This window comes from Megalopta genalis, chromosome 2 (genome assembly GCF_051020955.1).
Source record: "Megalopta genalis isolate 19385.01 chromosome 2, iyMegGena1_principal, whole genome shotgun sequence".
Taxonomy (NCBI): domain Eukaryota; kingdom Metazoa; phylum Arthropoda; class Insecta; order Hymenoptera; family Halictidae; genus Megalopta; species Megalopta genalis.
The window spans coordinates 11,704,638-11,731,007 of NC_135014.1; the positions used below are offsets into that span (position 1 = coordinate 11,704,638).

At 48.1% G+C, this 26,370-nt stretch overlaps 1 protein-coding gene across 1 annotated transcript; it reads left to right on the forward strand.

The window, feature by feature from the left end:
- Positions 1–908: 908 nt before the first annotated feature.
- LOC117227188 (organic cation transporter 1) lies at positions 909–26,091 on the forward strand. Its single transcript, XM_033482206.2, has 10 exons — positions 909–1,658; positions 7,296–8,492; positions 10,076–10,423; positions 21,480–21,738; positions 21,818–21,909; positions 22,019–22,222; positions 22,877–23,123; positions 23,853–23,984; positions 24,995–25,349; positions 25,820–26,091. The coding sequence occupies exons 2-10, from the start codon at positions 8,367–8,369 to the stop codon at positions 26,088–26,090; spliced, it is 2,034 nt and encodes a 677-aa protein (XP_033338097.1). The 5' UTR covers positions 909–1,658; positions 7,296–8,366; the 3' UTR covers position 26,091.
- Positions 26,092–26,370: the final 279 nt, after the last annotated feature.

Below are 26,370 nucleotides of genomic sequence, written 5' to 3' on the forward strand. Positions count from 1 at the left end.
GCCCGTCGAAAAACGAGCTTCGTATAAATTCGATTACGAAAGTACATACATACATACATACTTTCTATACAGAATCCCAATCAAGAAAAGAAAAAAGAAAAGAAGAAAAATACACCGCGCGTAAAAATACGATTCTCAACCCTCAGCGGTCGCCGAAACGGAACTCGTCCGGCTGCGAAAAAAATCTCTAAAACACCGTCGACAGCCTGTAATAAACGCAACACGAACATCGAGGTCTCGTTGACGATTTAATTTCCAGCCGATAGAGATAAGGTGGCCATTCGTTCGAATTCCCGAGGCACCGGTGCAGAGCGACGCGGTCGAGAGAGATCGATCGATCGATCGAACCGAAACCGTAGACGACTCTCTCTCTCTCTCTCTCTCTCTCGCTCTCTCTCTCTCTCTCTCTCTCTCTCTCTCTCGGCTAGAAAAGCGGCTGGAAAGCAGAAACGTTTCGTGACCGAGTCGCGGAGAGAGGAGAGAAAAAAACCGCTGGAGAGAAGAGAAGAAGAGACGCTACGATTCGTGCACGCCGCACAATTACCGGGCGGCGAGTGTCGAGGAACCCTCTTTTATATTAATAGTCGAGATAGTAGTCGAGAGCGTGTGTAGCTTGATAGTAGAGTGGCGATCGCGGCGATGCCGGGGGGCCGGGGGGAGGCTGCTCCCGGAGGATCGCGGAGGGAGGCCGGAGGGGTTCGTGTACGAGGCTTTTACGCGAGCAACAGAGTTCGAGTTCTCTCGTCGCCGTGACGGAGAAAGACGGTGGTGTGGAGGCTGCGGCGGTAGGAGAGCGGGGAGCACCGCGCGCGCGGCCACGGTCCAAGGGGGCGTAGAGGGCGGGGGATCGACGGAGAGTGTCCAAGGGGGACGTGTTCGAAACGATAGCTAGGAGGATGGGATACCGTGTACGGACCCCTTGTATATCCACGATTGCTTCAGTTTCAGTTCGCGATGGAGACTATTTGCTCCTTCCAGTGGTAGCTGCCGGTTCAGTCTTCGACGAGGGTGACGGACGGAGAGCGAGAAGGAGAGGGAGACCGAAAGAGAGAGAGAGAGAGAGAACGAGTGCGAGAAAGAAAGTCCAAGAAAGAGAGAGAGAGAAAGAGAGAGAGAGCGAGCGAGAGAGAGAAAGATCGAGTGTTAAGGGACCACAGGGATAAGCTCGAGGCCGCATCGAGCCGCGTCCGAAAGGAAAGCGCTTGAAAAGAAGCGCTTGGAAAGAAGCGCTCGAAGAGAAGCGCTCGCAAAGGCGGCGGAGAGAGCATGGATCTCGTCTCAGGATCGAGGACCGTCGGGAGGAGGGCCGGTTGAGTCGCGGAGATGCGCGACCGTGTCGAGACCGTTTCCCTTCTCGCCGGAGAATCCCGTGGATCATCCGTGAGCCCGTGCGGGTCTGCGCCGGAAGTAGAGCAAACGGTCTCCCTTCCGGGACGCGGGTCCGTGCCGACCCTGCCGCGGGCATCGAAACTCGGGTGAACGGTCGGTGGTCGGTGGAAGGCGGCCGGTCGACGGACAGTGTGACGATTCCTCCGCGAACCGCTCTGGATGTGCCCCGAGACACCATTTCCTGCATCTGTGTTTCTGGTGGAGAGCCGATTGTCAGTTGAAACGTGTTCCCTGCCGCAAGGATATCCAAGATCGGAGTCGCTGCGCCGGTAAGATTCGAACAGAGAAACCCAGCGAGAGAGAAACAGAGAGTGAGAGAAAGATAGAGAGAAACAGAGTGAGAGAAAGAGAGAGAGAGAGAGAGAGAGGTAGTCCCGGAAGTTCGCGTCGTCGGTTGGGCAGAAAGGGGTGGAACCGAGCGTGGGATCGGCGGAATCGTCGCACGCAACGCGACGCGACGGAATGGAAAAGTCTGTGCTCTCGGCAGCGGCACGTCGCGCGCTTGTCAAACTCCTCGTAAATCTCGTTGTTTAACTACCGGTGGTAGCGAAATCTCGGGCCGCTCGTAAAATACGATGCAGCAGCCGTGCGTTATCGCCAGCTCCCGCGTCATTATCTTGTTCGGTTGCCGTAAAAACAAATTGTTTAGAGAGCCGGCTGGTACCGCCGCGAAGGCTCGACGGGCACGTCAATCAACCGGGCACGCCGATCACGGGAAAACGGAATCGCGGTCGCGATACCAGACGAGGGAGGATCCGATTCGCGAATCCGCGAGCAAACACCGCCTACGCGACGATCCGTTTCTCGCGGATCGCGTCGACGCGACCGATTCGATTCCATTCGATTCGATTCGATTCGATTCGATTCGATCGCGGGAGGAAGCGAGAGCGAGAGAACCGATTGACGACGGAACGGGACGCGGCGTGCGAAGCGGGACGACGTTGTTTGCACTCGCGTGACGTCACTGGCAATTGTGACCAGCCCGGAGCCGCTGGACGCAGAATGCACGCGCGGACGTCGTCGTCGCGTGCACGGAAAATCCGGGAACCGCGCACGGTTACACGGAACCGAGCTACGATTCTTGCTTCCTATCAGTTCGCTTCGGTCTTAAATTGTCCAACGATCTTTCGAGAACCACGCGAAAAGATAGATCATCGCGAGCCGGGATCGATCATCACTTCCTCTTCCTTAGCGTCGCGCCTCTCGGTTTCGCTGCACCGCGCGCTCTTCTTCTTCTTCTTCTTCTTCTTCTCTATCTGTCGCGGATTCGTCTTTTTCAAGTGCCAAGGATCTCCTCAGTTAACTTCCGAGGATTTGTTAACGTCCATTTGTTAACGCTATCCTTAGATAACTTCCGAAGAGAGCTCCCCAGTTAACTTCCGCGAATCGCCTAAGTTAATCTCCGAGAATCTCCTCGGTTAACTTGCAAGGATCTAGTCGGTGCACTTCCGAGAATCTCCTGAGTACAATTCCGGGAATCTGTTTCTCCAACTTCCAACGATCTTCTTTTACAACTTTCAACAATCTTCTTTTATAACTTCCAACGAGACCTTCGTCGTTAACTTCCAAGGATCCTCGTGAAACGACCCGCAAAGGTACACTCGCATGAATTGCGGTCACGAGAAAAAAATGGCAAAAATGGCAAAAATGGAGAATTTGAGAGGAGGAGATACGATTATTCGGTCCGCGGGTCTAGTTTTTGTACCTGTTCACAGTCGGCGAACATAAAAACGAGCCGCGAGACTCGAACAATCGCATCTCTTTCTACTAAATTGTCCATTTTTGTTTGCAAGCGGAAGAACAATCGGAGAGAATTCACTGTACATTTCTCTCCTTCCTCGCAGTCGGGACTCTTGGCACGACCGGATCCTCTTGTCTAACACGTCCACGAGTCCCCGAAGTACAATACGCCGACTGAATAGAATTTCGGGCCTCTTCGCGTCGTTATGAATCAATCACAATCTTCTCTTCTCAACGTCGCATCGTACGAAAGCGATGTCGACCAGAATTGAATAGAGTTTGTCAGTCTTCTTAGCATCGTTTTGAACCGATTACAACCTCCGAAGAATTTCAGTCCCCCTTTTTCCTTTTTTATTAAAGTAGTCGGGCCTAATATCATCGATTTTCTTATGGATTTTACAAGTAGTCCATGTTCTTGTGCGTCGCGTACAATAAAATAAAACAGATAAGATGAAACAAGAAAATAAAATAATATAAAATAACATAAAATAGAATAAAATAGAATAGAATGGAACGCGATAAATTCAACTGGAACAAAACACGCTAATTTATGCGACGAAGAAACTATAAGTAGTAACAAAATTTGGATACGGAAACAGGGTAATACGAATTGCAAAAATACGGACAATGTAAACTCGCGCGAACGTGAAAGCTAATCTACCATTGAATAAATTTAGTATACATTGTTTGTCTTCTCGAGTTACGCTAATTCCGTGTCATTTCGCACCGGTCTTCTGCGCTCCTCGCTCCTTAACGTCCTACACAGTCGCGCCATTAATTGATGTTTCTGGACCGCGACTTTAAGGAGGGAACGCTGGATCGAGCAGATACAGTAAATCCTCCCTAATCGACGCTCGGTTGTACACAAAAATGGACAATTTGGGAAGCGGAGATACGATTGTTCGAGCCATGCAACTTGTTTTTACTATAAAAAGGCGCGCAGCGAGGCTCGAATAATCGCATCTCCTCTTCCCAAATCGTCCATTTTTATGCGCCGCTGAAATGCATTTGTTCCGCATAAATGCACTTGTTCCGAGTGTCAATTAGCGAGGATTTACAGTAAATTCTTCATAACTGACGCTCAGATTGCAGAAATTAACAATTTTTATAATTGTTGTCAATCGGCGACTATAAAAATGAGCCGCGAGGCTCGAACAATCGTATTTCCTCCTTCCAAACTGTCTATTTTCGTGTACAATCTCAGCGTCAATTAGAGAGAATTCGCAGTACCGTGAACCGTTCCGACGAATCGTGCGGGAAGGATCAGAATCTGCGGAACGGAAACCGGTGAAAATGTGTCCGTTTCAATGGAGCCTCGATCGTCGTTGCACCGTCGCGACGGTCGATTCTGTCAGGATCGAGTTTTCCGTAAATACGATAAAAGCGCAACACGCTCCGCGAGAAATTTGCATAAACATCCGCGGTCCGGTCCAGACGCGGACGCGATGCAGACCCGGAACGAAGACGACGGGGTTATTATCGTTAATGTCGTGACGATTTCAATTTGCGAAGCTTTCGAGAAGATTCGTGGAGAGCGAGCCTCGCGACGCGGATTCCGACGATGCTGACGGAGGGATCGTCTTCTTATCTCTCGAGCGGTTCGCGAGCGTTCATCGATCGCGCGACACCTGATTCGCGTTCGCGCGACCTTTGACACGCGGATACCGGTATCTGTGATTTCTCGTCTCTCTCTCTCTCTCTCGTCTCGCTTTCTCCCTGCTTCCTATCTTCTTGATTGATTAGCCGGCGCCTTGAGCACGCGACGCTCCGATCGCAAAATAGTGGCGGATGCGTGGCCGAGATGCGGTTTCGTGGCTCTTACGGGCCTCCAGTTCGCATAATCGAGGGAGAATCGGTAGCAAATTGATCTGTGGGAATCTGTTCTCGATCTACTCGAAGCAGCTCCCGAAGTTCTAAATGGCTGCGATACGGCGGCTCGCGAAACTGATCGATAGATCGCGGATTTTTTGTGTTTATAGTAGAAATGTTTGAACGAAACGCGAAGAAAAATTCATGAACATTGTTGCACTACTGTCACTGTGTTAATAGCGTCGAAAGAAGGAATATTACTTGTATTTAACTTCTGTTTTATGCGATCGATTATTTAACGATGTCAATGTATTATTTTTATTCTATCCGAACGATTAAACGAAGTATGAATTTGTTATTTAGCTTCCGTCTCTTGCAATTGATGCAGACAATTTTTACTTTGCGTAAAAGTCCATCGATCAGTTTCAGGAGCTACTGTATCTTTCAGGTTATGTTTCGAGAGAAACGTGGCGTCGTTCAACCCCTTGCCGTAGATCGACGAGTTTGTGCTATTGCTATTTTATTCCGTTACTATTTTTCATAATAGAATTTTTGGTATGCCATTGCTGTTTTTGTTTCATTGTTTATTTATTATTTTATTATATTAGTATCATCGCGATCGAAAAAGTTCTAATCGTTGCAAGTGTGAGGAGAAAGGTGCGGCAAGGGGCGAGAACAGAGAATCGAGGACGAGAAGTACAGTAAATTCTCCCTAATTGACGTTTACACAAAAATGGACAATTTTGGAAGATATGATTATTTGGATATACGATTATTCGAGCCTTATGCGGTTCGTTTTCATAATTACCGATTGTCAACGCAACTATAAAAACGGCCACTCTTCCCCCGCAGGGCTCGAATAAATCGCTTTTACATACAATCCCAGCGTCAATTAGGGAGAATTTACTATAATTAATATAGGGCCCTATATTATATATAAATATCATTATAGCGCCCTATAATAACATTTTTTAGCATTTTTTTACGTACACACTTCCGGAGTTCTGCAATTAATAATAATAATAATAATAATAATAAGATTAAAATGTTGTGCAACGAATGCAAAGTCCGCGAATGCATCGCCGTAAAGTTACGTTCGGAAGTAAGAAATATGTGAAAGATGCGATAACGCTAGCGTGCAACAGCTAATTTGCACGCGTCGAAAAAAAAGAGAAAAAAAGGGGAAAAAAGATCAACATCGCCTCTGCCGAGAGATTAGACGAAATCGCGGCCGACTGAAATCGACAATAAATTCAACAATTCGTCGATGTCAAGCTTGTGTGAACAAAGGCGGGCGACGCTTTGAAATCGAGACACATTTTGATGTATTTAACATCGTCTAAATCAGATTTCGTAATTTCTCTCGTAAAAATTTCGTCATATAAACATTTCGGTCGTATTTTTTACGCAGTGGAACGCACACCGTCGACATACGCACGGACATCCTGTACAAGTAATTACATTAATAACGTAACTAATTTATCAGAATTTACCATAACTGGCCATATATAATTGTTAATCGGATTACTTTTCGCGCAACTCTGTGTCGATTCGGCGGTAAAAAAAAAATGATTTGCAAATGGTGGTCTTCGAATCACGAGGACCATTCGAGGGCGAAGGGTTGCGTATGGTCCGAAGAGAAAATGGAATTGATAATTGGCAGCCTGCAGTCGGGGACAAATATATATATGTGGACACTCTTTCGAGCGGTATAAAATTGGCTTAAATTTTAAACATTTTCCAAACTGGCCTGAATGAGTCGAACATTTTTTAGACGACTGAGGAACTTTCTTCGAATTTTGCAATTATTTGGAACGAGAAAGGAAAAGGAAAAGCTCGCGTTTCTTCAACTTTCCCATCCGAGCCTACTGCGAAAATTTAGAAAAAAAAACGTTCTGTAAATCTCGGTAAATATAATCGAAATAATAATAAATAATAATAAAGTGTCATCGAAATCGCAGAGAGTCGAGCCGCGACTGTTGAAAGATTTATAAAAGCGCGGATTAAAATTGGCAAAAAACCGCGGATTAAAATTGGCAAAAAGCTGCGAATTTCGCGACCACTTTCAACTGCTCGTAACTCGAAGCGGCGCCAACCGATTTTCATAAAAATTTCAGCGCGCGCCCAAAGCACCAAGACCTACAAATCGCGAACGTAAAAAAAGTTAAAAAAATCAAGAGCCTTCTATTTCCTCTCATGGTCCCAGATACCAGCAAAATTGGTAATTATCCGCAAGACCAGTTCCTCCGTCGTCTAAAAACGAATTCAAACGATTCAACCCTTGAGAAGGGTTGCACCGTTTCGAAGGGTGCCGGCAGAGATTCGCCCCCGACTGCACGTGCACGCGATGTGTTTAGGAGATTGCAGTCCGCGTCGAGGCTAGAGCAGGAAGAAGCTGTTGGCGTTCTCTGGGATCGGAGCGGCCGGGATTTCCATAGGATCGGAAAAGGTGACGAACGCGGAGCATCGGCGCGACGTCTGCGTTGACGGTGGGCTACGACGGTGGCGACGGTGGCGGAGACGGAGGCGGCGGAGGCGGCGGCGGTGGTGGCGACGGAGAGGCAGAGAGAGGACGCCGGCGAAGACGATGCTCGAGAGAATCGGAAGAGAGGAGGTGTTTTCCGGCAATGGCTGATCGCGGCCGGCGCGATGCTCGCGGCATATAAGAACGCGCGAAGACGTGCGTTCGCCGCGCTTTACGCGATTCCGAATTCGACGGTGGACTATCTATCCGCGGCAGCGGCTCGGGAGGCAATCGGCGGGTCGAAGATCGCTCGCAAGAGGCAGCAGCGGCAGCCTACGCGGACAGGGACTCGGCACGAGGCGATCGTCGGCCGAACTCGAGGCTGGGCCGCGGGACGACCGTGAGAGGAGGACTTTGCCGGAAAATCGTGAACGTGAACGTGAACGTGATCGTGAACGTGATCGTGATCGTGATCGTGAACGCGGATCCCGCGTCGCGCCTCGCGCTCTTCAGCTCGGACAACTTGGCGGTCGCTAAGCGCAACTAGACGCCGCGTCCGCGTCGTCCCCGTAGTCGAATCCGCGGCGCGGCCCGCGACGTGCGCCTTCCAGCGGATGTTTAGTCGGCGAAACGTAGTCGGCGCCGAGACGCGCGTGCTGAGGATGAGACCCGGCCGAGGACAGGTGTGATCACAGAGGTCGGGTCGCTGTTCAGCAACGGAAGAGAGAGAGAGAGAGAGAGAGAGAGAGGGGGAGAGAAAGGAAGATCGCGCGAAAACAGTGGTGGTGAGAGAGTTGATGACCGGTTGTGGCTACGAAAGCTCGGCTCGTGCATGCTCTCGAGGAGGAATCGCGGCGGTCATGCCGCGTGATTCGAAGGTGTACGTACTGTTGTCCGCAACGCGTATCATCCACGGCGCGAACCAGGCGTCGTTCAAACGCGGCCCACCGGCAACCAGGGAAACATGAGCTCCATCGACTTCGACGAGGTGTTGGTGCACGTGGGCGAGAAGGGCAAATACCAAAACATCATGTACTACCTTCTTTGCATACCCGCCACTCTACCCGCAGCCTTCCTAGCGTTCTCGCAAGTGAGTTCTCGCAATCGGCGTCATCCCCTAAGTACAGATGATCACGGCTGAGCTATGATAGCGATGACCCTGAGAGATCGAAAGCAACCTGACGTCCTTCCTGCTTCCAGGACTAAGACTGTACCCTAATTCAGTGTCCACGACCTGTCCGAATTGGTCCAGAGATCGTCTCGTTGCTACTTCAGTTTTATGCCTCATGGCATCCTTGCTATACCGGCGCCGAGACCTGTACACGGACCAATTCAGTGTCCACGTCCTGATTCAATCTGCACATCCTAATTCAATGTCCACATCCTAATTGAATGACTACGTCCTAATTGTGATAATACATCCTGTTCAAGTTGGTCCAAAGATCGTCTCGCAGCTACTTGAGTTTCATACTGCGCGGCATCCTTGCTAGACCTAAGACTGAGATTAAGACTTTACACTAATTCAATGTCTCTACACGTTAATTCAATGTCCGCGTCTTGATACAATATCTACATCGTATAATTTAATGTCTACATCCTGTTCAAGTTGGTCCAAAGATCGTCTTGCAGCTACTTCAATTCTATACCGTCCGGCATCCTTGGTATAACAACACTGAGACCACGTTTCAAATGAATGTTGTAGTGACATGTCACACTGACAGGATCGAAAGACAAGAATCAGTATATGTTATTATTATTCTATTCGAATTGAAGACAATAAGCTTGCCGAACTTTACTTACTTTGAACTGACATTCAATTAGGATGCAGCGATGGATCCTCCAAGTCTACCCCCCCCCCCCTAAACAGGTCTGGTCTTAACAGTCTCAGTACCTACCAGATCTGGATCTCTAATTTTAGGATCTAGTAAGTCTGGACCTACTCTTATCTAGCTCTGGAGCTAAACTCAGAATCTAGCAGATCTTGTCCCAGTCTTAGAACCCTGCAAATGTCCCAATCTTAGGGCCTAGCAAGTCTTGTCCCAGTTTTAGGACCTAACAGATCTTGTCCCAATCTTAAAATCTAGCAGGTCCTGTCCCAGTCTTAAGATCTAGCAAGTCAAGACTCAGCCTTGAAACCTAGCAAGTCTTGTTCCATTTTGAGGACCTAACAGATCTTGTCCCAGTCTCAGAACCCAACAGATCTTGTCCCAGTCTCAGAACCTACCAGGTTTTGTCCCAGTGTTACAACCTAGCAGGTCTTGTTCCAGCCTTAGAACCTAGCAAGCCAGGACTCAGCCTTAAAACCTAGCAAGTCTTGTCCCTGTCGTAGGACCTAGCAAGTCTTGTCCCTGTCGTAGAACCTAGCAGGTCTTGCCCCAATCTTAAGATCTAGCAAGTCAGGACTCAGCCGTGAAACCTAGCAAGTCTTGTCCCAGTCTTAGAACCTAGTAAGTCAGAACTCAGCCTTGAAACCCAACGAGTCAGAAAACTTAGCTTTGAAACCTAGCGAGTCAGAACTCAGCCTTGAAACCTAGCAAGTCTTGTCCCAGTCTTAGTACCTAGCAAGTCTCGTCCCAGATTTGAAACCTAGCAGGTCCCGTCCCAGTCTTAGAACCTAGCAAGTCAGGAGCCACAGTTAAGACCCAGCTAGGATACAAAACGCTTGTTGGACAGGTGTTCGTGAGCGCATCCCCGGACCACTGGTGCAGGGTGCCCGAGCTAGACAACCTAACGGAGCTGTTAACCCTGGAGGAGAGGAAAGCACTGTCGCTGCCGCACGAGGCGAGGACCGACGGCAAGTTGAAGTACTCGAAGTGCAGCATGTACGACGTCAACTACACAGCGATCATCGAGTCGTGGCTGGGTCGGGGCAGCCTCGAGAACGCGACCGTTCAGCCCGAGTACCGGTCGAGGTCGCGACTACCTTCGCCGCCGGTCGGCGACCCTAAGTGGCCGGTCAGCACGTGCCGACATGGCTGGATCTACGACAACCGGGACTACGACAGCACCCTCGTCACCGAGGTAAACACGTCTTTCTCCGTCTCCTCGATCTTCTGTGGGCTTCCGCGATCTTTTGCGAGCTTCTGAGAACTTCTGAGAGCTTCTGCGGGCTTCTGCAGGCTTTTGCGAGCTTCTCGATCTTCTACAGGCTTCCGCGATCTTCCGCGATCTTCTGCGGGCTATCGCGATCTTCTGCGAGCTTCCGAAAGCTTCTGAGAGCTCTCAAAAGCTTCCGCAAGCTTCCGAAAGCATCCGCGAGATTCCGGAAGCTTCCGCGAGCTCCCAAAAGCTTCCACGAGCTCCCAAAAGTTTCCGCTAGCTTCTGCGAGTTTCCAAAAGCTTCCGCGAGCTTCTGCGAGCTCCCGAAAGCTTCCGCGAGCTTCCAAAAGCATCCGCGAGCTTCTCGATGTTCTTTGCCAGCTTCAGCTAATTCCGCCTTCTCGAGATACCGCTGCGATCTTTCGAAACGATACGTTCTTGCGCTGATCGGAGCAAAATCAACCCTTCGACTGACCCGCGAAGGTCAATACTCAGATTTAACCCTTCGCATTCGAAGTTATTTCAATAACAACATTTCCGTTTTATACAATTTGTCTGTCAATTTCATATTGAACCGTGGTAAAGCAATTTTCAATGGCGCCTCGGAGTCGCCGCTCGAGTACAAAGGGTTAAAATTGCCTCTCTCTCTCTCTCTCTCTCTCTCTCTCTCTCTCTCTGTCATTGATCAGTTTGCTAAGTATTCTCTCCACTCGACAAAGAGCAAAACGAATCGTTGGAACAACAAAGTATCGCGGAAAATACTTGATTAGATCCCGACTAAATTCAGAACAATCCTCGTTGTCGTCGAGCAGAGAACTCGTAGCTGTCGCTAGACGAACCTCCGAAGTCGCGTACCGATTGATTTGCTATCGCCGTATCGCGGCGCTATTGCGTCGATCATCCGATACATCGTTCGCATAGATAAGCAGCAGCAGAGCGATGCGATGCGAAGATACGAGAGAAACGGCACGTGTAACACAGCAGCGTCGGGACGCTCGTTCCGCCGACGGATTTCGGGCGATAGGGCGCGCGACAGGGCGCGACACGGCGCGTGCACAAGTCGAATCGATTAGCCGTGGTCGAAAATGCTGCAGTCGACTCGTTAAGCACCACCCCTGGGAAAGGTCACGCGATGCATCTTTCGGGCCGGTACACGTCGCACCGGGAAAACCAACCGCACGAGAAGCGCGAAAGTTTCAGCCGCGTTGAACCGCGGCGGACGGGTTAATTTTCGCGCGAGGGTTAACTTCCTCGTGAGAAACGGCGCGAGCCTCGCCGGATTCGGTTTCGCTCGCGGTTTCTCGGAATGGGAAAAGCGGTCGCCGGCGAGTGGGTCGACGTCGACACGGTTCGTCGCGACGAGTGAACCAACGTTTTGCATAATCCTCCTACGCGACGCTGGCTGCTGGTTGCAGCTTCTCCTCTCCTCTTCTCTCCTCTCGCTATTTCTCGTTTTTTCTCGTCGCTGAGTTGTCGCGAGCAAAGCGAGACGAGCGAGAAGAGCGATGATGATGATGCCAGGTACACAGAAGTGTCGAGTTTCACGGGGGCAATTCGGCTTGGCCTCCGTCGATTAGCCGACCCCGCGGAATCGCGGGAATCCTCCTCGAAGCAAGGGCCTGGAGGCTGGTCCCGTTCGCGGAATCGGTGTCCCTCTTGTCCCCGTTCGATCGGACCCGTTAAACTCCTCTTTCCGCTCGATAATTCTCTATTCCGTGAAAGCGCGTCAAGTCGGGTCGATGTTTCCGCGGCGGATGTCCAGCTCGGCGATTCCGTGGGGCTGATGTGTATCACGGACGTTTCCACGGACCCGGTTACGTTTCCCGCTACCCTGTTCACGTCATCGAGCGATCACGGCGCACCGAGACCTTAGACCATACGCGAGTTGGCTAGAATCGTAGCGGCGCGAGTGACGTTTCCGTAAATGTTCGTTTATCTCTTGAAATGCAATCTTCTGTGCATGACGAATCGTTCGGAACACAAGTGAAATCAATTGTAACGTTAGAATGAGTTAACTGTAGATTATCTTAACGACAGATTTTTCGTCGGTGAAAGATGCACGTGTTAGTAAACGATGCACGTGATGGTAAACGATACACATCATAGTAAAGAATGCACATCATAGAAAACGATGCACATAAACAATACACGTGTTAGTAAGGAACAACGCTCGATATTTCTCGCAACGAGAAAAATGTGACTTACGACACCGCTATGATTCTAACCCACGCATATACACATACCTATAAACACGGCTTCAGATAGTTTGCCTGAAGCAAAGACGAAATCATTTGCGTGACGTCACAGTGAACCAGATGTACGAGCTACACTGGTACGATATACACTGGGATTCCGACAGAGTGACACACCGAGGTTCCCCTAAGGGTCGATTCACATCTACGTGCCAGGCTCGGGCCGTGCTTGGCATTTAACTTTGGCATAACCCTGACGTAACTTAGGCATAACTTTGGCATGTTGATAAATCAGACGTAACTCTGACATAACTCTGACATAACGCTGACATCACTCTAACATAACTTTCGGCATAACTTTGGCATAACCTTGGCATAACTTTGGGTGTTTAAACTACAAAAATAAAGATTTTGTATAGGATGACGTTTCATTGATTTTCTAAAATTGTTAAGTTAATATTAATATGAAAAGTATATTTACATTTTTCATAAAAATCATTATAATCTTAGAAAAATTATATCGCGTTTGGTCTTATTTTAATCGGGAAAGGCTCACAGTTGCATCGGAAAATCCGAAAAGATAAATTTGAATTGCTGCTAGCACGACCCGAGCCTAGCACGTAGATGTGTATCGGCCCTAAACGTGTTGAACTGTTCTCATATTTGACAATAACAATTACTCGTGTATCGAGATGTATTGTTATATTGTTGCCGATTATTTTGTTATTGCCGATTATTTTATTGTTACTGATGTTCGCTGAAAACTCGGCCGATTTCGGCGCGTGTGCGTGAATCGAAACGCGCGCGAGACGAGACGACGCGACGCGCTAATCTCGCCAAGGTTCCGCGAGAAACGATCGCGATCCAGCGATCCAGTGATTCAGCGATCCAGCGATCTAGCGATACGGCAGCGACGAAGAACCGAGCGTCCCCGGTCCGTCACGTGGCAGAGGCAGCTTTGCTCGGTCGCTCGAGTCCATTAACGCGTTATTAAATTGCCGCAATTAGACAACGCGGGTAAGCCTGTTGTCGCAACACGAGGATCGTAACTCGCGGGGTCGAGGATCTAGGTGCAAGTCTCTCTTAAACTGGTCAATTCCGCGGCGCTCGTACGGAAATAGTCGACGGAGCGATCCTATCGTTAGGCCGTGGTTATACACCGGCGTCTCTTCCGGCGTTTTGTGCGTCGCGATCGATAATCACGTGGAATCGGTGGCATTCTTTGGCGAATAGAGAAACACAGACTTGTACGAAACATCATAAATTGCGACAGTGTAGTCGCACCCTTAATCTTTACACTGCCGACATGATGATGCTGTATGGAGTCGCTAATATTGCACCGTATTTTGGAGAATAGGTAGAGTAGTGGAGCCAGTGTTATAAAATTGTATTAAGAAGCAAACGAAATAATTTAATGCAGTTATACTACTGCGTTGAAAAGTAAACGAATATAATTTAATACTGTTATATTACTGTATTGAAAGATAATCGAAAATAATTTTTAATATAACTATATTACTGTATCGAAAAATAAATGAAATAATTTCATACAGTTATATATACACTGTATTAAGAAAAATAAACGAAATAATTTCACACAGTTAAATTACAATATTCAAAAATAACAATTTCATACAATATTATATTACTGTGTATGAAAAAAATAAACCAGATAATTTCGCACAATTACATTATTGTATTAGCAAATAAACAAAACAAAAGAATAAGAAATTTTAATACACCTCATTCGATAAATATACAGTTAATTACGCCAGAAAAGAAACCAAGGGACCACGGCAATATTGCTCACCCCATTGTAACCGGCTCCACCACCCTAGTCTCTTTCACCCGACTCGATTTGTGAGAAATATTGTTCATGGCGTAGTTCGCACCATCCAACGACACATTAGGTCAAGAATTCGAGCTGAAAGAGAACCACCTATTCTCCGAAATATATATAAGGTACAAATATTAGCAGCATGTATCGCAAGATTCACAAAACGAGTTTACGTGAACTCTTTACCTAAACTACCGATTCGCTGATTTTCTATCAATATTAATATTATTCGTTTTTGTTCTTTATCATGAAAAATTGATTTCCATCCGTATATATAATAATTACGTATACAATAATATATAACCAAATAAATTAAAATAAAATTCAATGAAATATTAGCGACTCGGTACGGGTGTCGCGTCGGCGTAAAGGTTAAGGAGGCCGATGCGTCGCCTGGAAGACACGCCGGGGTCCGAAGACGCCTCTCGATGATGGAAGACGGCTCTATCCCGGCCAGGTGAACAAGACCGACGTGCCGGCGAGCGACTGGGCCGATAGTTTGCGGGTCTCTCTGGTGGCGTCAGCAATTGCCGACCAATTTACCTACCCCCGCATCCGGTCATGCGATCTGTCGCATCAAACGCCTCGTACAAACTACCGGCTACTCTGTGCTCCTACGAAGGGTATATGTCCGCCGCGCGAGTGTGCCAGCACCAGAGCTTGTCGCTCGCGTCCGCATTTCGCCGTGACGCAAACAACCGGCTCGACCGAGTTCGATTCCCTCCGCTTCTTCGTCGCCTCTCTCCCTGGGTCTCCTCCTTAAACGCTCGCGCCGAATCGGGGCTCGATCGGCGAAAACTCCACGGCTCGATTTTCCATCCCCTTTCCCTCCTGGCACTCGGGAACCGCTGCTCGGGGACCGCTCGTCGGTCCCCGCTCCTCCGGACAGCTCGCGGATTGCCCGGCCGGCTCGCCGCTTCTCCTATCGCGGCGTCTCTCTTTCTCGGCCCAGCCGCGTTATTCCCCTTTCGCCGTGTTCTCGTTCTCCCTCCAACCGGCCGCCGGTGATCACGGGTCCATCAGCGGTCGAGGGTGTGCGCGGCCCTTGTATTTACACGCTCCGGATTTACGCAGACGCGTGACGCACGGAGCCATCGAGGCAAATCCTGTTCTTCCGTTTTCCGTTCAAGCTCTCCGTTCGCGGCTTTCTCTCATCCCCGATCGTCGGCCGGCCTGGCTCTCTCTGCGACACACGATGCGATCACCGCTCTTCGGCTGGGGTAGAGGTGCCAATTACTGTGCGCTCGCCGACCGCCGGACTTCAGAAGTTCTCGCTACTGAGAACGGCTTTCGCCGGTTTCGGTGACGTTCGACGACGAACAATCGGTGGCATTGTGTCCGTTTCAGTGGTCGAACCGAGTGCTTTCACTTGGCAAGCTTTTTTGGGGATACACAGTAATGTCTCCGTTATTGACGCTGAGATTGCGCACGAAAATGGACAATTTGGGAAGAGGAGATGCGATTATTCGAGCTTTACAGTTTGTTTTTATAGTAACGAATTGTCGACGATTTTAAAAAACGAGCTGCAAGGCTCGAATAATCGTGTCTCCTCTTCCCAAATTGTCCATTTCTGTGCACAATCTGAACGTCAATAAGGGAAACATTACTGTACTTAGAGAGCATGTTTTATTCGAATGATTCTTTGTTCCGAGAATTTAGTCGAAATGTCGTTCGAATATAATTATACTCGAGGAATCCATTCGACAGATCGTTCGAATGAGATTACATTGCAAGTTTTTATTCGAGATATTGCGCGAGCAATATATTATTCGATTCGAAATATTTTCTAAATCAAATTTTATTCGAATGCAACGCGAATAATTCTTAAACTGTTCCCGTTTATACGTGATTTTTTAAAGAATATATTTCCATACGCGCGCATTCCGGTTCAGCGCGACTGCAACTACTTATACAATTACAAAATTGTCTTTTTCTTATAAAAAAAATAAAGAGTAGTTAACAAAATGATACCAAATCACCGCGAAGAACGCTGTCAGACAGCACATTTTCGAAATGTCATCTGCAAAATAACCGGCAGTCGATTTCCGCCCGGGAACACCAACCCTTGGGAGAAAGGGTTATTATGCGTGAAACTGAGAGGAAGACGCGCGAGTTTGCCGGCCGAAGGGCTCCCGAATACACGGAGGCAGGGGTCGAGACCAAAACGACTGGCTGTAGGAAGCAGAACGGAAGCTTGGCGTTGCGTTGGTGCAGCACCGCGGCAAGACAATGACCCGTCCCCGTTCGTTCAGCTTCGTCGGGACGGGATCGTCGGCTGATAAAAATTGAACGATGGTGTGCCACCACCTGGTCCTCGGGACGATAACCTGGCGCGGCTGGCCGGAGAGACATCGGAGTGTTCCGACGTGGGACACATGGGACACTGGTCGCCGAAAATTCTCAGGCAACTAGAGAGTGGCGCTTGGAGCCGAGCGTTTCCGGGCGCAAATGATCGAGCATTCTGCGCGGAAGTCGCCGGTTTCGAAGGCGGATTTCCGGCTGGAGGCTGGCCCGACGGTGGTCTCCGCGCGTCTCAAGGGAGCGAGAGAGAAAGAGAGAGAGAGAAAAAGAGAGGAGACGTTGACGACGACGTTGACGACGACGACGAGGATGGTTCCGAACGGCGCGACACGGTCCGCAGCAACCGCGGTCATATCAATATATATCGTTTTCGAAGTGTGTCAGGGTGATAAAATATGCGCGCGTCGTTAACGTCCTACGGGCGCGCGCGTGCACCTGCCCTTGACAATAACGCGTCGCGGCATCGCGGACCGGCTCCCGTATTTCCATGCAATTTACCTTTTGCGGGTTCCACGCAGACATCAAAAGTCCGTGAGTGGCAATTAGCTTAAATCAAACTTCGTGTTCGAACGCATCAACGCGACGCCCACGTTCGAGCTAGGCGAGACGACACCACCACCACCGTTATTTGCTCGGGCTGATCGGTGCTCGATGAAACACATTTCGTTTGCATCGGGACGCTGTGTTTGCCGAGGCTCTTACAACGAGAGCCGTGTCGGGGTCGAACGTTCGCGACGGCTGCAACGCGGATCGAAACCGGAAGCGAGCGTTGGGGCGCACGCCGACGACTTGGGCCGAGGATGAGCCGTCTAAGATACTTTGGGATGCCCTGGAATGTCTTTAAACTACTCCAAAATACCTTAAGACACTTCATAGTACCTTGAAGCACTCCGAAATACCTTAAAACACGCCAAGGTACCTTAAAACACTCAAAAATAGCTTATAATATTCCAAAATACTTTAAGATAATCTGGAATACCCTACAATAGTCTGAGGTACTTTAGGATGAATGCAAATACTCCAAAATAACCTTGAGACACTTTCAAACACTCCAACGTACCTTAAGATACCTTTAAACACCCTAAAATACCGTCAATATGTCGTCAATGCGCCGACCGAAGGATTAACAATATAACATAATAATATAAAAATCGCTGGAAAATGCGCTCCAATAAAATCAATCGATGCATCACAGTCGCAATTCGAGTGCAAAGGATCAAGATACCTGCTACAATCTCGCTCGAATCGCTCGATCACCTAAATTTTGGATAACCGCACCCTTTTGCGTGAAACTCGAGACAACAAAGAGCAATTTCGCCCGATCACTGAATGAAATCGATGGAATCAATGGATCAATGGAACTAATCGTTTCGAGAGAAATCATCGAAGATCATCGGAACGATCTAGAGACGATCGTGACACGCGCAAGATCGCGGATTCCTGGCCCCCTCCCGCCCCCCGTTTCGGGCGTCGGCTTCGGAAAACTCGAGGCAGCAAGTGCTAGTTAAAAAGCGGCGCTCGATGACGTGACGTGGGAATCACTACGGCATCATCCAACGTCCCATTGGCGTACGTGAGCGCAATCTACTCACCGTGGAGTGGACGTCGCGCGCGTTTGCGCGCCAAGCACGTACTTGCTCCGTACACGCGTCATTCGATTAATGAGATTCCGCCGTCGTTGACGGTAACGTGGACGCCGAGGATCGAATTCGAGTCGGACTCAAAGTCCAAGCCTCTCTCTCTCGCTCTCTATCTCTATCTCTCGAGATCGCAGCGCGCAAGGATGAGTCGCTGTCGCGGCCGCCATCTTGGTAGCGAACTGATTCTCCGCGATCGAGAAAATCGCTCGATTAAGCTTCGCGACTTTCCCCGAGGCTGCGTGCTAGAATTTTGGTGAACCTCTCGAGGGTGATTGCCGATCTGGAATCGCGAGCTTGTGGACGACGATTTGCAACCCCTTGTTGCGACGGAGACTTCGAACTTTAGCCTAATTATTAGACTGAGGATTTTATGCGTTTATGGGAAAGATCAGTGCGATTTGAAGCAAATTTTCAATAATTGCAGAATACCAATTTTCAATTGGTTAAAGTTATTAGAGAAGAGATTTCTTCACTCCGTGAGGAAATTCTTTCTTGCAACAGAGATGCAGATTATTTTTATTTCGCACAAAGATCCCACACTCTAATTGGTAATTAGCAGTTCGAATTGTTAGCTGTTTAAGCTAGGTCCTACAAGAACATCAATGTTCTTTTCAAGAAAAATTGACAGCGTTACAAGAGGAAGTACTTTTCCCGACGGTCTAATAATTTCACGTGGTTCCAGCGACAAAAAATTTATCGTTCTCATCAAAATGAATAAATAATCCTAGTCTCAACTGCCTAAAAATCATCGGAAATGTCAACTTTGCCAGAGTTAAAAGAAGAACTTTCGCGACAATCCAACAAATTTTAATGGAACGCCAAAAAATACGAAGAGAATTTCGCAAGAGTTCGCAGAAAAATATTTATACTACTATTATATTAGAATTATCGTTATCATCGTTATTATATCGTAGAATTTTTGTAGAAAAATTGCTGCTAAACAAATAAACGAATAAGTAACAAGAATATCTTTTAGAAGAACCTGGCGATCTCGCGAATCCAAGAAACCGAGGGGATGAGGATGCGAAACACGGTAAAAAGCAAGCTCGTCCGATTCGAGATGCTGGGGTCGAGGGAGAGCAGCTCGTTTTTCCTCGTGTCCATCGAGGATGATGGACACCTCCGGCTGTGGGAGAGAGCCCGGCGGATCGCCGGGCCGCTTCCGATTTAATTGGCGGCGTGTCGCACCGGGGCGAACCGTCGAAAATCTTCCCGCTATCTGTGTCCCCTGGCCGCGTTAAACCGCGACGGGTTCGTTATCGCGGGAGACGCGACGAGATGCAAATATTGTTTCTAGACGCAACCGAACTCCGCGGAAATGTCTCGGGGAATTCGATGCATCGCGAGGCAGTTGAGCGCGCAAACAGCTTAGAAACGATCTGGAATCTAGATCATGGTTCTGCGACGTTTCTGTGCTCTTAATTAGCGCAAGCTGCGTTACTAGGCTCGTGGGGACCGTCTTGTTTTCGGACTTAATTAACTTTGTATTTATCGGATGAGAGACACTTACTATTTATTGTTATTCATTATTATTTATTACTTTTATTATTATATATTTTATTTTTACTACTTCCCCGCATTTTATTGCAAATAATAAATATTATTATTTCATTATATATTAAATTTTGCTGGTCAAAGATGAGCAAAATAAAAGAAGTAAATGCATTGAATTCGATAAATTCGATAAATATAAAGTCAGTTACGCCCGGAAACGAACAAAAGACACAGCAATGGATGTTTTAATATACGCCGATAGCGCAGAAGGGTGAAGACGTTCACCTTGAACGGTATCACCTTCTGGAGGACCTGGTAACTGCTCTTCTGCACTGTTGCGTCGGTTCCAGCCAAATCGCGTCTCTTCTCTTCCGCACTGTTGCATCAGTTGTACTCAAACGACGTTTCCCCTCCCCCTCCCCCGCGCATCCGTTGCGTCATTACTACCCAAAAGTGGATCTCTGCTTTTGATTACAAGTTGCAGTGCCAGGTCTGCAGTTTCCGGTTCACCAAACGCGAACGCCCCAATTTCCTTAACAGCGAGGAACGGTCGAAAGAAGATCCGTTCGATCGTCATTTCTAGCGAAAGGATGATGATGATGATCTCTAACGAAGTTTGGGTCCCGAAAGATCTAAACACGTTCGACCGATCGCGCTATATGACCGGAGCAATGACACTTCCGCGATGATGGCGCGATATCGCCCGCACATGATGCCGCGCATGGTTTCGCGTCAGATATCCGCAATCTCTTGTCGTTTCGTCGACGATCCGACGGGTCCCCGAGCATGTTTCCAACGGCGCACAGAGCACACGTAACTGCAAAAAGAACAAAATGAATTTTCCACTAAAATAATTATATTTGAATATTGTTAGCGATTGAACCGTATTTGTATTTAGTAAATTTAATTGTTAACGTGATTTTTTGTCATAAAAAAAATCAACGAAATATATCGACGAGTAGTACAATAATTAAGAAATATTTTGAATATATTTATAAATAATTTTTGAATATATTCAAACATCAATAAATAACAAAAAGAAAGCAGCAATTAGTCCCGTTTTATAAAATATCTCGTGAAAGAGCACTCGGGAGCAGATAAAACGTGTGCCAAACGAAAGGAAATAGGGGAAACTAATTAGTTTCCCCTATAAAAAAGCAGATAAAGAAATCGATATGCTTCGTTTTTTGTTTATGCTCACCGAATGTTCGAGAATGCAACAAAAATGTAACGTGGAGAGAATGAACAACTCTAACTCGTTTATAACTAATAAATACCACACTTTCAAATATGTACATACATAACAATGAAAATAAAGCACATTTAACTTATTTAAAAGACAGAAACAAACAACTTCTATAAAATTGCTTCGCTTTCAATAAAATTTCCCTAAGAAAACATTGAGCATGTGCACAAACGCATATTGGCTTCCAATCGAATTTCTCACCTTCGCCTGCTGTTATCTGCGTCGTCAAGTTCCATTGTTCTCGCTTGTTGTCGGTCGATCGTTCGTTACCGATTCGACCGGACTTGCGACAGATCCAGCGTTTTAATGGCATTTTGCATCCACATAGCTAGACTTGGTATGCGACAACAGCTGGTGGCCTTCCACGTCCACGACCTTCTTCTACGTCGGCAGCCTGTTCGGTAACGTGGTGTTCGGCTGGATCGCCGACAAATGGGGCCGTAGGACCGCGTTCTTCGCGATCCTCTTCCTGGAGGTGATCTTCTCGATCGCCACCAGCTTCAGCCCGAACTACGTCATATACACGGCGATGAGGACCATCAACGGTCTGTTCTTTCCCGCGATCTACCAGATACCGTTCATACTTGGTAAGCTTCGAAATACGGCGCTGAGACACGAGTCGAGCGGGAACGACCGTGGCCAGAAATTGGAACGCTGTTGTTTCAGCTTTGGAGATGATGGGACCCAGGTACAGAACGTTCGCCGGGATGGTGATCTGCATGTTCTTCGCGTCGGCGATGTCTCTGTTAGCCTTGCTGGTAATCAAGACCCACCCTCCATCCCTCTCTCTCTCTCTCTCTCTCTCTCTCTCTCTTGCTTCTTTGATCAAAGCTGGTCATCCTGCTCGAAACAACATTCTGTCCGCAGGGTTACTTGCTGCGACACTGGTTCGCTCTGTCGCTGGCCACCTCGGTCCCCTTCGTCCTCCTCTTCAGCTACTACTGGATCATCCCCGAGTCGCCGCGGTGGTTGCTCAGCAAGAACAGGATCGACGAGGCGGAGGTGATCGTGCAGCGGATGGCCAAGATCAACGGGAAGACCGTGCCCAGCAATTTCCTCAGGAAGATGGAGGTAAAGGTCCGGTCGAGACGTCGTTGAGACGTCGTCGAGACATCGTCGAGACAACTTACCGCGAAATCGGTGAACTTCAAGGTCGTCGCATCCCTTTACAAAAATTGATAGAACTTATAAAATATCAGACAACTGAATGAAATTCGATTGTAAGATACGTTGCTTCGTTCAAAATCTAGGATACGTGCCTCTGCGAAGAGGTACGTGACAATGTTCGCAGATGCGAATAGTTCTACTCCGTTTACTGTGTTTACTAATCAAGAAAACGACTATTTTTAGTCATCCGGACGGTAATGCGCAGACTGCGGATTTGATGCATTCATAGAAAAAATGGGTAAACGCAACATGGAATAAGAAACGAAAGAGAGAATGACAATGACTGAGTGTACTGACATGATTAAAAGAATAAAACATTTTTATCTCGTTTCTGTTTGATTTGGGAAACCACGACGATTTCTATTTTGCACGAAGATCCGCAGTCTGGTAACGTGTTAGAGACGTCTCAAAGACGTCTTGAATGAGACGTCCCAAAGATGTCTTGGATGAGACGTCCCAAAGACGACCCAAAAACGTTCTAAAAACGTCCCGAAGACGTCCCAAAGACGTCTCAAAGACGTCCTCGTGCTACCAGGGTCACGATCTCTGTCCTTTCAGCTGGAGATCCTGAGGAGGCAGGGGATATCCTGCAACGGTACGAATCCCGGTGAGAACGAGACGGTGCAGGCCGAGGACAGGTCTCCTCCGCCGGCGGCCACCCCGATGGACCTGGTCCGCAACCCTAACATCAGGAAGAAGTTCTTCATCCTGGCGTTCGACTGGGTGGCGAACGCGGTCGTCTACAACGGGCTGTCGTACAACGCGACGAACCTCGGCGTCTCCGATTACCTGGCCTTCTTCATTGGTAACGGAGCTGCTACCGTCGCTGCTTCTGCAGCCGAGAGACCTTGGCTTCGCGACGCTCCGCCTCCCTCGTAAACATGTTTTCGACGCGCAGCGTGTAGCATGCGATCGCGTGCGCTGCATACGCAATGCGCCGGAGAACGCGGAACGTCCGTGCCGCGGACGCGATTCGACTCGAATCGATGCAATCTCGTCTATTACGCTGCAACCGCTCCTCCCCCCGTACCGTCGCGTCGCCCGTGCGACACGAACCGCACGAAATCGAGATGTCCGATAGCCGTTCTTCCGACCGATCGTCCTTTCGCTCCCGAACAGCGCGCTCTTGGAAGGCTCGCTGATGCGATTGGGGCGCGACGGTACGGAGGGAAAAGGGTTTTGTATCTTCAGGATCGCCTGTCGCCGTTTCGTGCGCGATTAAATGGCCCGTAAATTGAAGAAACCGTTTCTCCCTTCTTATGAAGCCACTCCGTTTTGCTGCAGAGATGACTAGCGCGACGATACAGAGGGTGCTGTCTCTGAAAATTGTCCACGTCCTCTGTTCTTTCTATGAAAATTAGCTGCTCGATAATTAGCTGTTCAGAAATTCGTCAGATTGTTCTACAATTTCTTGTTTTCCCGGAACGCGACGCTGCGGAAATCTTATCGGACTTCCGCGACGATACGGAATCCCCCGATCGTCCTGTAAGTCTACGTCACGCGTCGAGCACCTTCGATGATCTCCTTCTTGCAGGTGGGCTCGTGGAGATCCCCTCGTACGTGATCACCTGGTACGCGATGGACAGACTCGGCAGAAGATGGGTCCTCTGTCTGACGATGCTCCTAGGAGGAGTTGCCTGCGTATCCTGCATGTTCGTTCCCGAAGGTACGCGGTTTCGTTTCTTCCGTCGCAGAGTGGTCTGGGAATTCGATTTCCATAACTGAAATTATTTTAGAGTTGCTTCGAGATTTAAGATCAAAGCACAGTAATAGGTCGCGTTAACATTTTAAAAAGTGAAGGGCGCCAGAATTTTCTAGAAGAAAGAATTTCTTTTTGGAAACTTTTAATATAGAGAAAAGTGAATATTGACCGACTTTTGTTTGGAAATTGTTACGTTTTTAGTGATATTTATACCAAAACTTTACGTCACGTTGCATATTTCTATATTCGAAATAATAGAACATAAAAACATAGAAATATGATATTTTGCTAAGACTTCATTTAGATATCAGTGATAATCAGACTGCGGATCTTCCTGCAAAATATAAATTGTCCGGATTTGTTGCAACGAACATGAGTCAGCCGGAAATTGTTCTCTTCCTTCACCAATTTCAGTTAATTAAAAATAATGCATACGTGCCTGTAAATTGTTTCAACATTGTCGTTGTTTTAAATGTCGCTGATTCATTTTTGTAACGAACGCATAAAATCCGCGGTCCAGTAATAACGTAAAATCTATATCTATTATTATTAGACTGCGGATGTAAAATAATGCAAAATAAAAATGTTCCACGGCTCATAAAAGTAACAAGACCAAAATAAAAATTTACTTCATCCCCGAAGTATTTTCATAAATCGAAAATAATATTACAACAGTCCTGAACTCTTCAAATATTTTTACTGTTAAATAATTAAATAAAAAAAATAAGATTTAATAAAAATAACCCGCAGTTCTGGATTTCACTTGTAATCCAAGTGAAAATCAATGAAGTTCATTAAAATTCTGGACATCAATTTCCAAGGGGTAGTTATCAATACGCAGGCCAACAAATGTTGCCCAATTATGAAAATTGAATTAAAAATTATCGCTTCCCGGACCACTGTGCGCCGTTCGTTCCAATAACGATCGCATCGATCGCGAACAATCGCGGATGAAAGAGTCTCTGCCGTAGCAGACGCCGTCTGGGTGACCGTGTGCCTGGCGATGATCGGTAAATTCGGGATCGCTGCCTCTTTCGCTGTGTTCTACGTGTTCGTTGGAGAACTGCTGCCGACGGTGCTGAGGTCCCAGGCGATGGGCATCGCCTCGTTCATCGCGGGAATCGGCCTCCTCGCGTTCCCTTATATCGTGCACCTGGCCGTCTACTCCAGGGTCCTGCCTCTCATCATCATGGGGACGCTGAGCGTAGCTGGCGCGCTCACTTCTATCTTCCTGCCGGAGACCCTGAATATTCACCTGCCGCAAACGATCGAGGAGGGCGAGCTCTTCGGGGCTGATTTCAAGCTGTGGTCCTGCCCAACCTTGCCGAGGTTCGTGTCTTTTCAGCTTCGAAAGCACCCTCTTCGTGGTTTCTCAAGACTCGTCTTTCTACCCTTCTTCTTCAATCATTGTCTATTCCGAGGCTTTTTGTTACCTCATCATTTTCAAGGTCTGCTATTCTCGGCTTCTTCTTCTTCTTCTTTTGAAATTAATAATTCACTGGCTTCTGGTCAGTTTCTTCCGATTTTTCAATAACTGATCATCCAACGTCTTCCGCGGTTATTTTCTTCAACCCCTTCGAGGATTCCATTTTTTATCTTTCACGATCCAAGTGTATTTCCGCCAATTCTTCTAAGATTGACAATCCACTGGCTTCCGCGCACTTTCTTCAGCTTCAAAGATTCCATTCTTGATCGCACAGTCCAATGAATATCCTCTTCCCAATCGAGCACAGCTAACTGGTCGAAACCGTGACTTACACCGCTTTTATATATATAACTAAATCCTTGTTCCCCCTCAGAAAGAGGAAGAACCACGAAAGCAAGCGCGAGTCGATGCCACTAAGATGTTCGGCGAACGGTCGTCCCGGGAGCAGATCCTCGGCGTCGAAGTCTCAGGAGGACGAGGAGGAGCAGGAGGCGGCCAGCTCCTGCCACGATCAGCCGAGAAGCGATCGCCCGGAGGAGGATCCTGCTTGGAGGGTGATGGAAGGTGGCAGAGATGCGGCCGAGGTGGACGAAGAGCGTGAGAACACGACGGTGGCCGTAATCGAACGTAAAAGGACGCAATGAAGGACCGCGGCGGCGCGTTGTATTATAACCATCAGTATAAGCGGAGGCCGCGTTCGTTCGGCCGCGGAAACCATTTGCTACAGGGTATTAAACATTGTCGCGCGCTACAGTCGCGGAAGACCCGTTGCTCGCTGCCATGTCGCCAAGGTGAACCGAGCAGTCGGCTGTTTCTGTTTGCCCGCGGACATTTTGGACGTCGAGCCGACCACGAGTCGAGGACCCTCGAGCCGGAAACCTCGTCGTTGAAAGGCGCCAAACGAGCCGAGTCGGTGGCATCGTT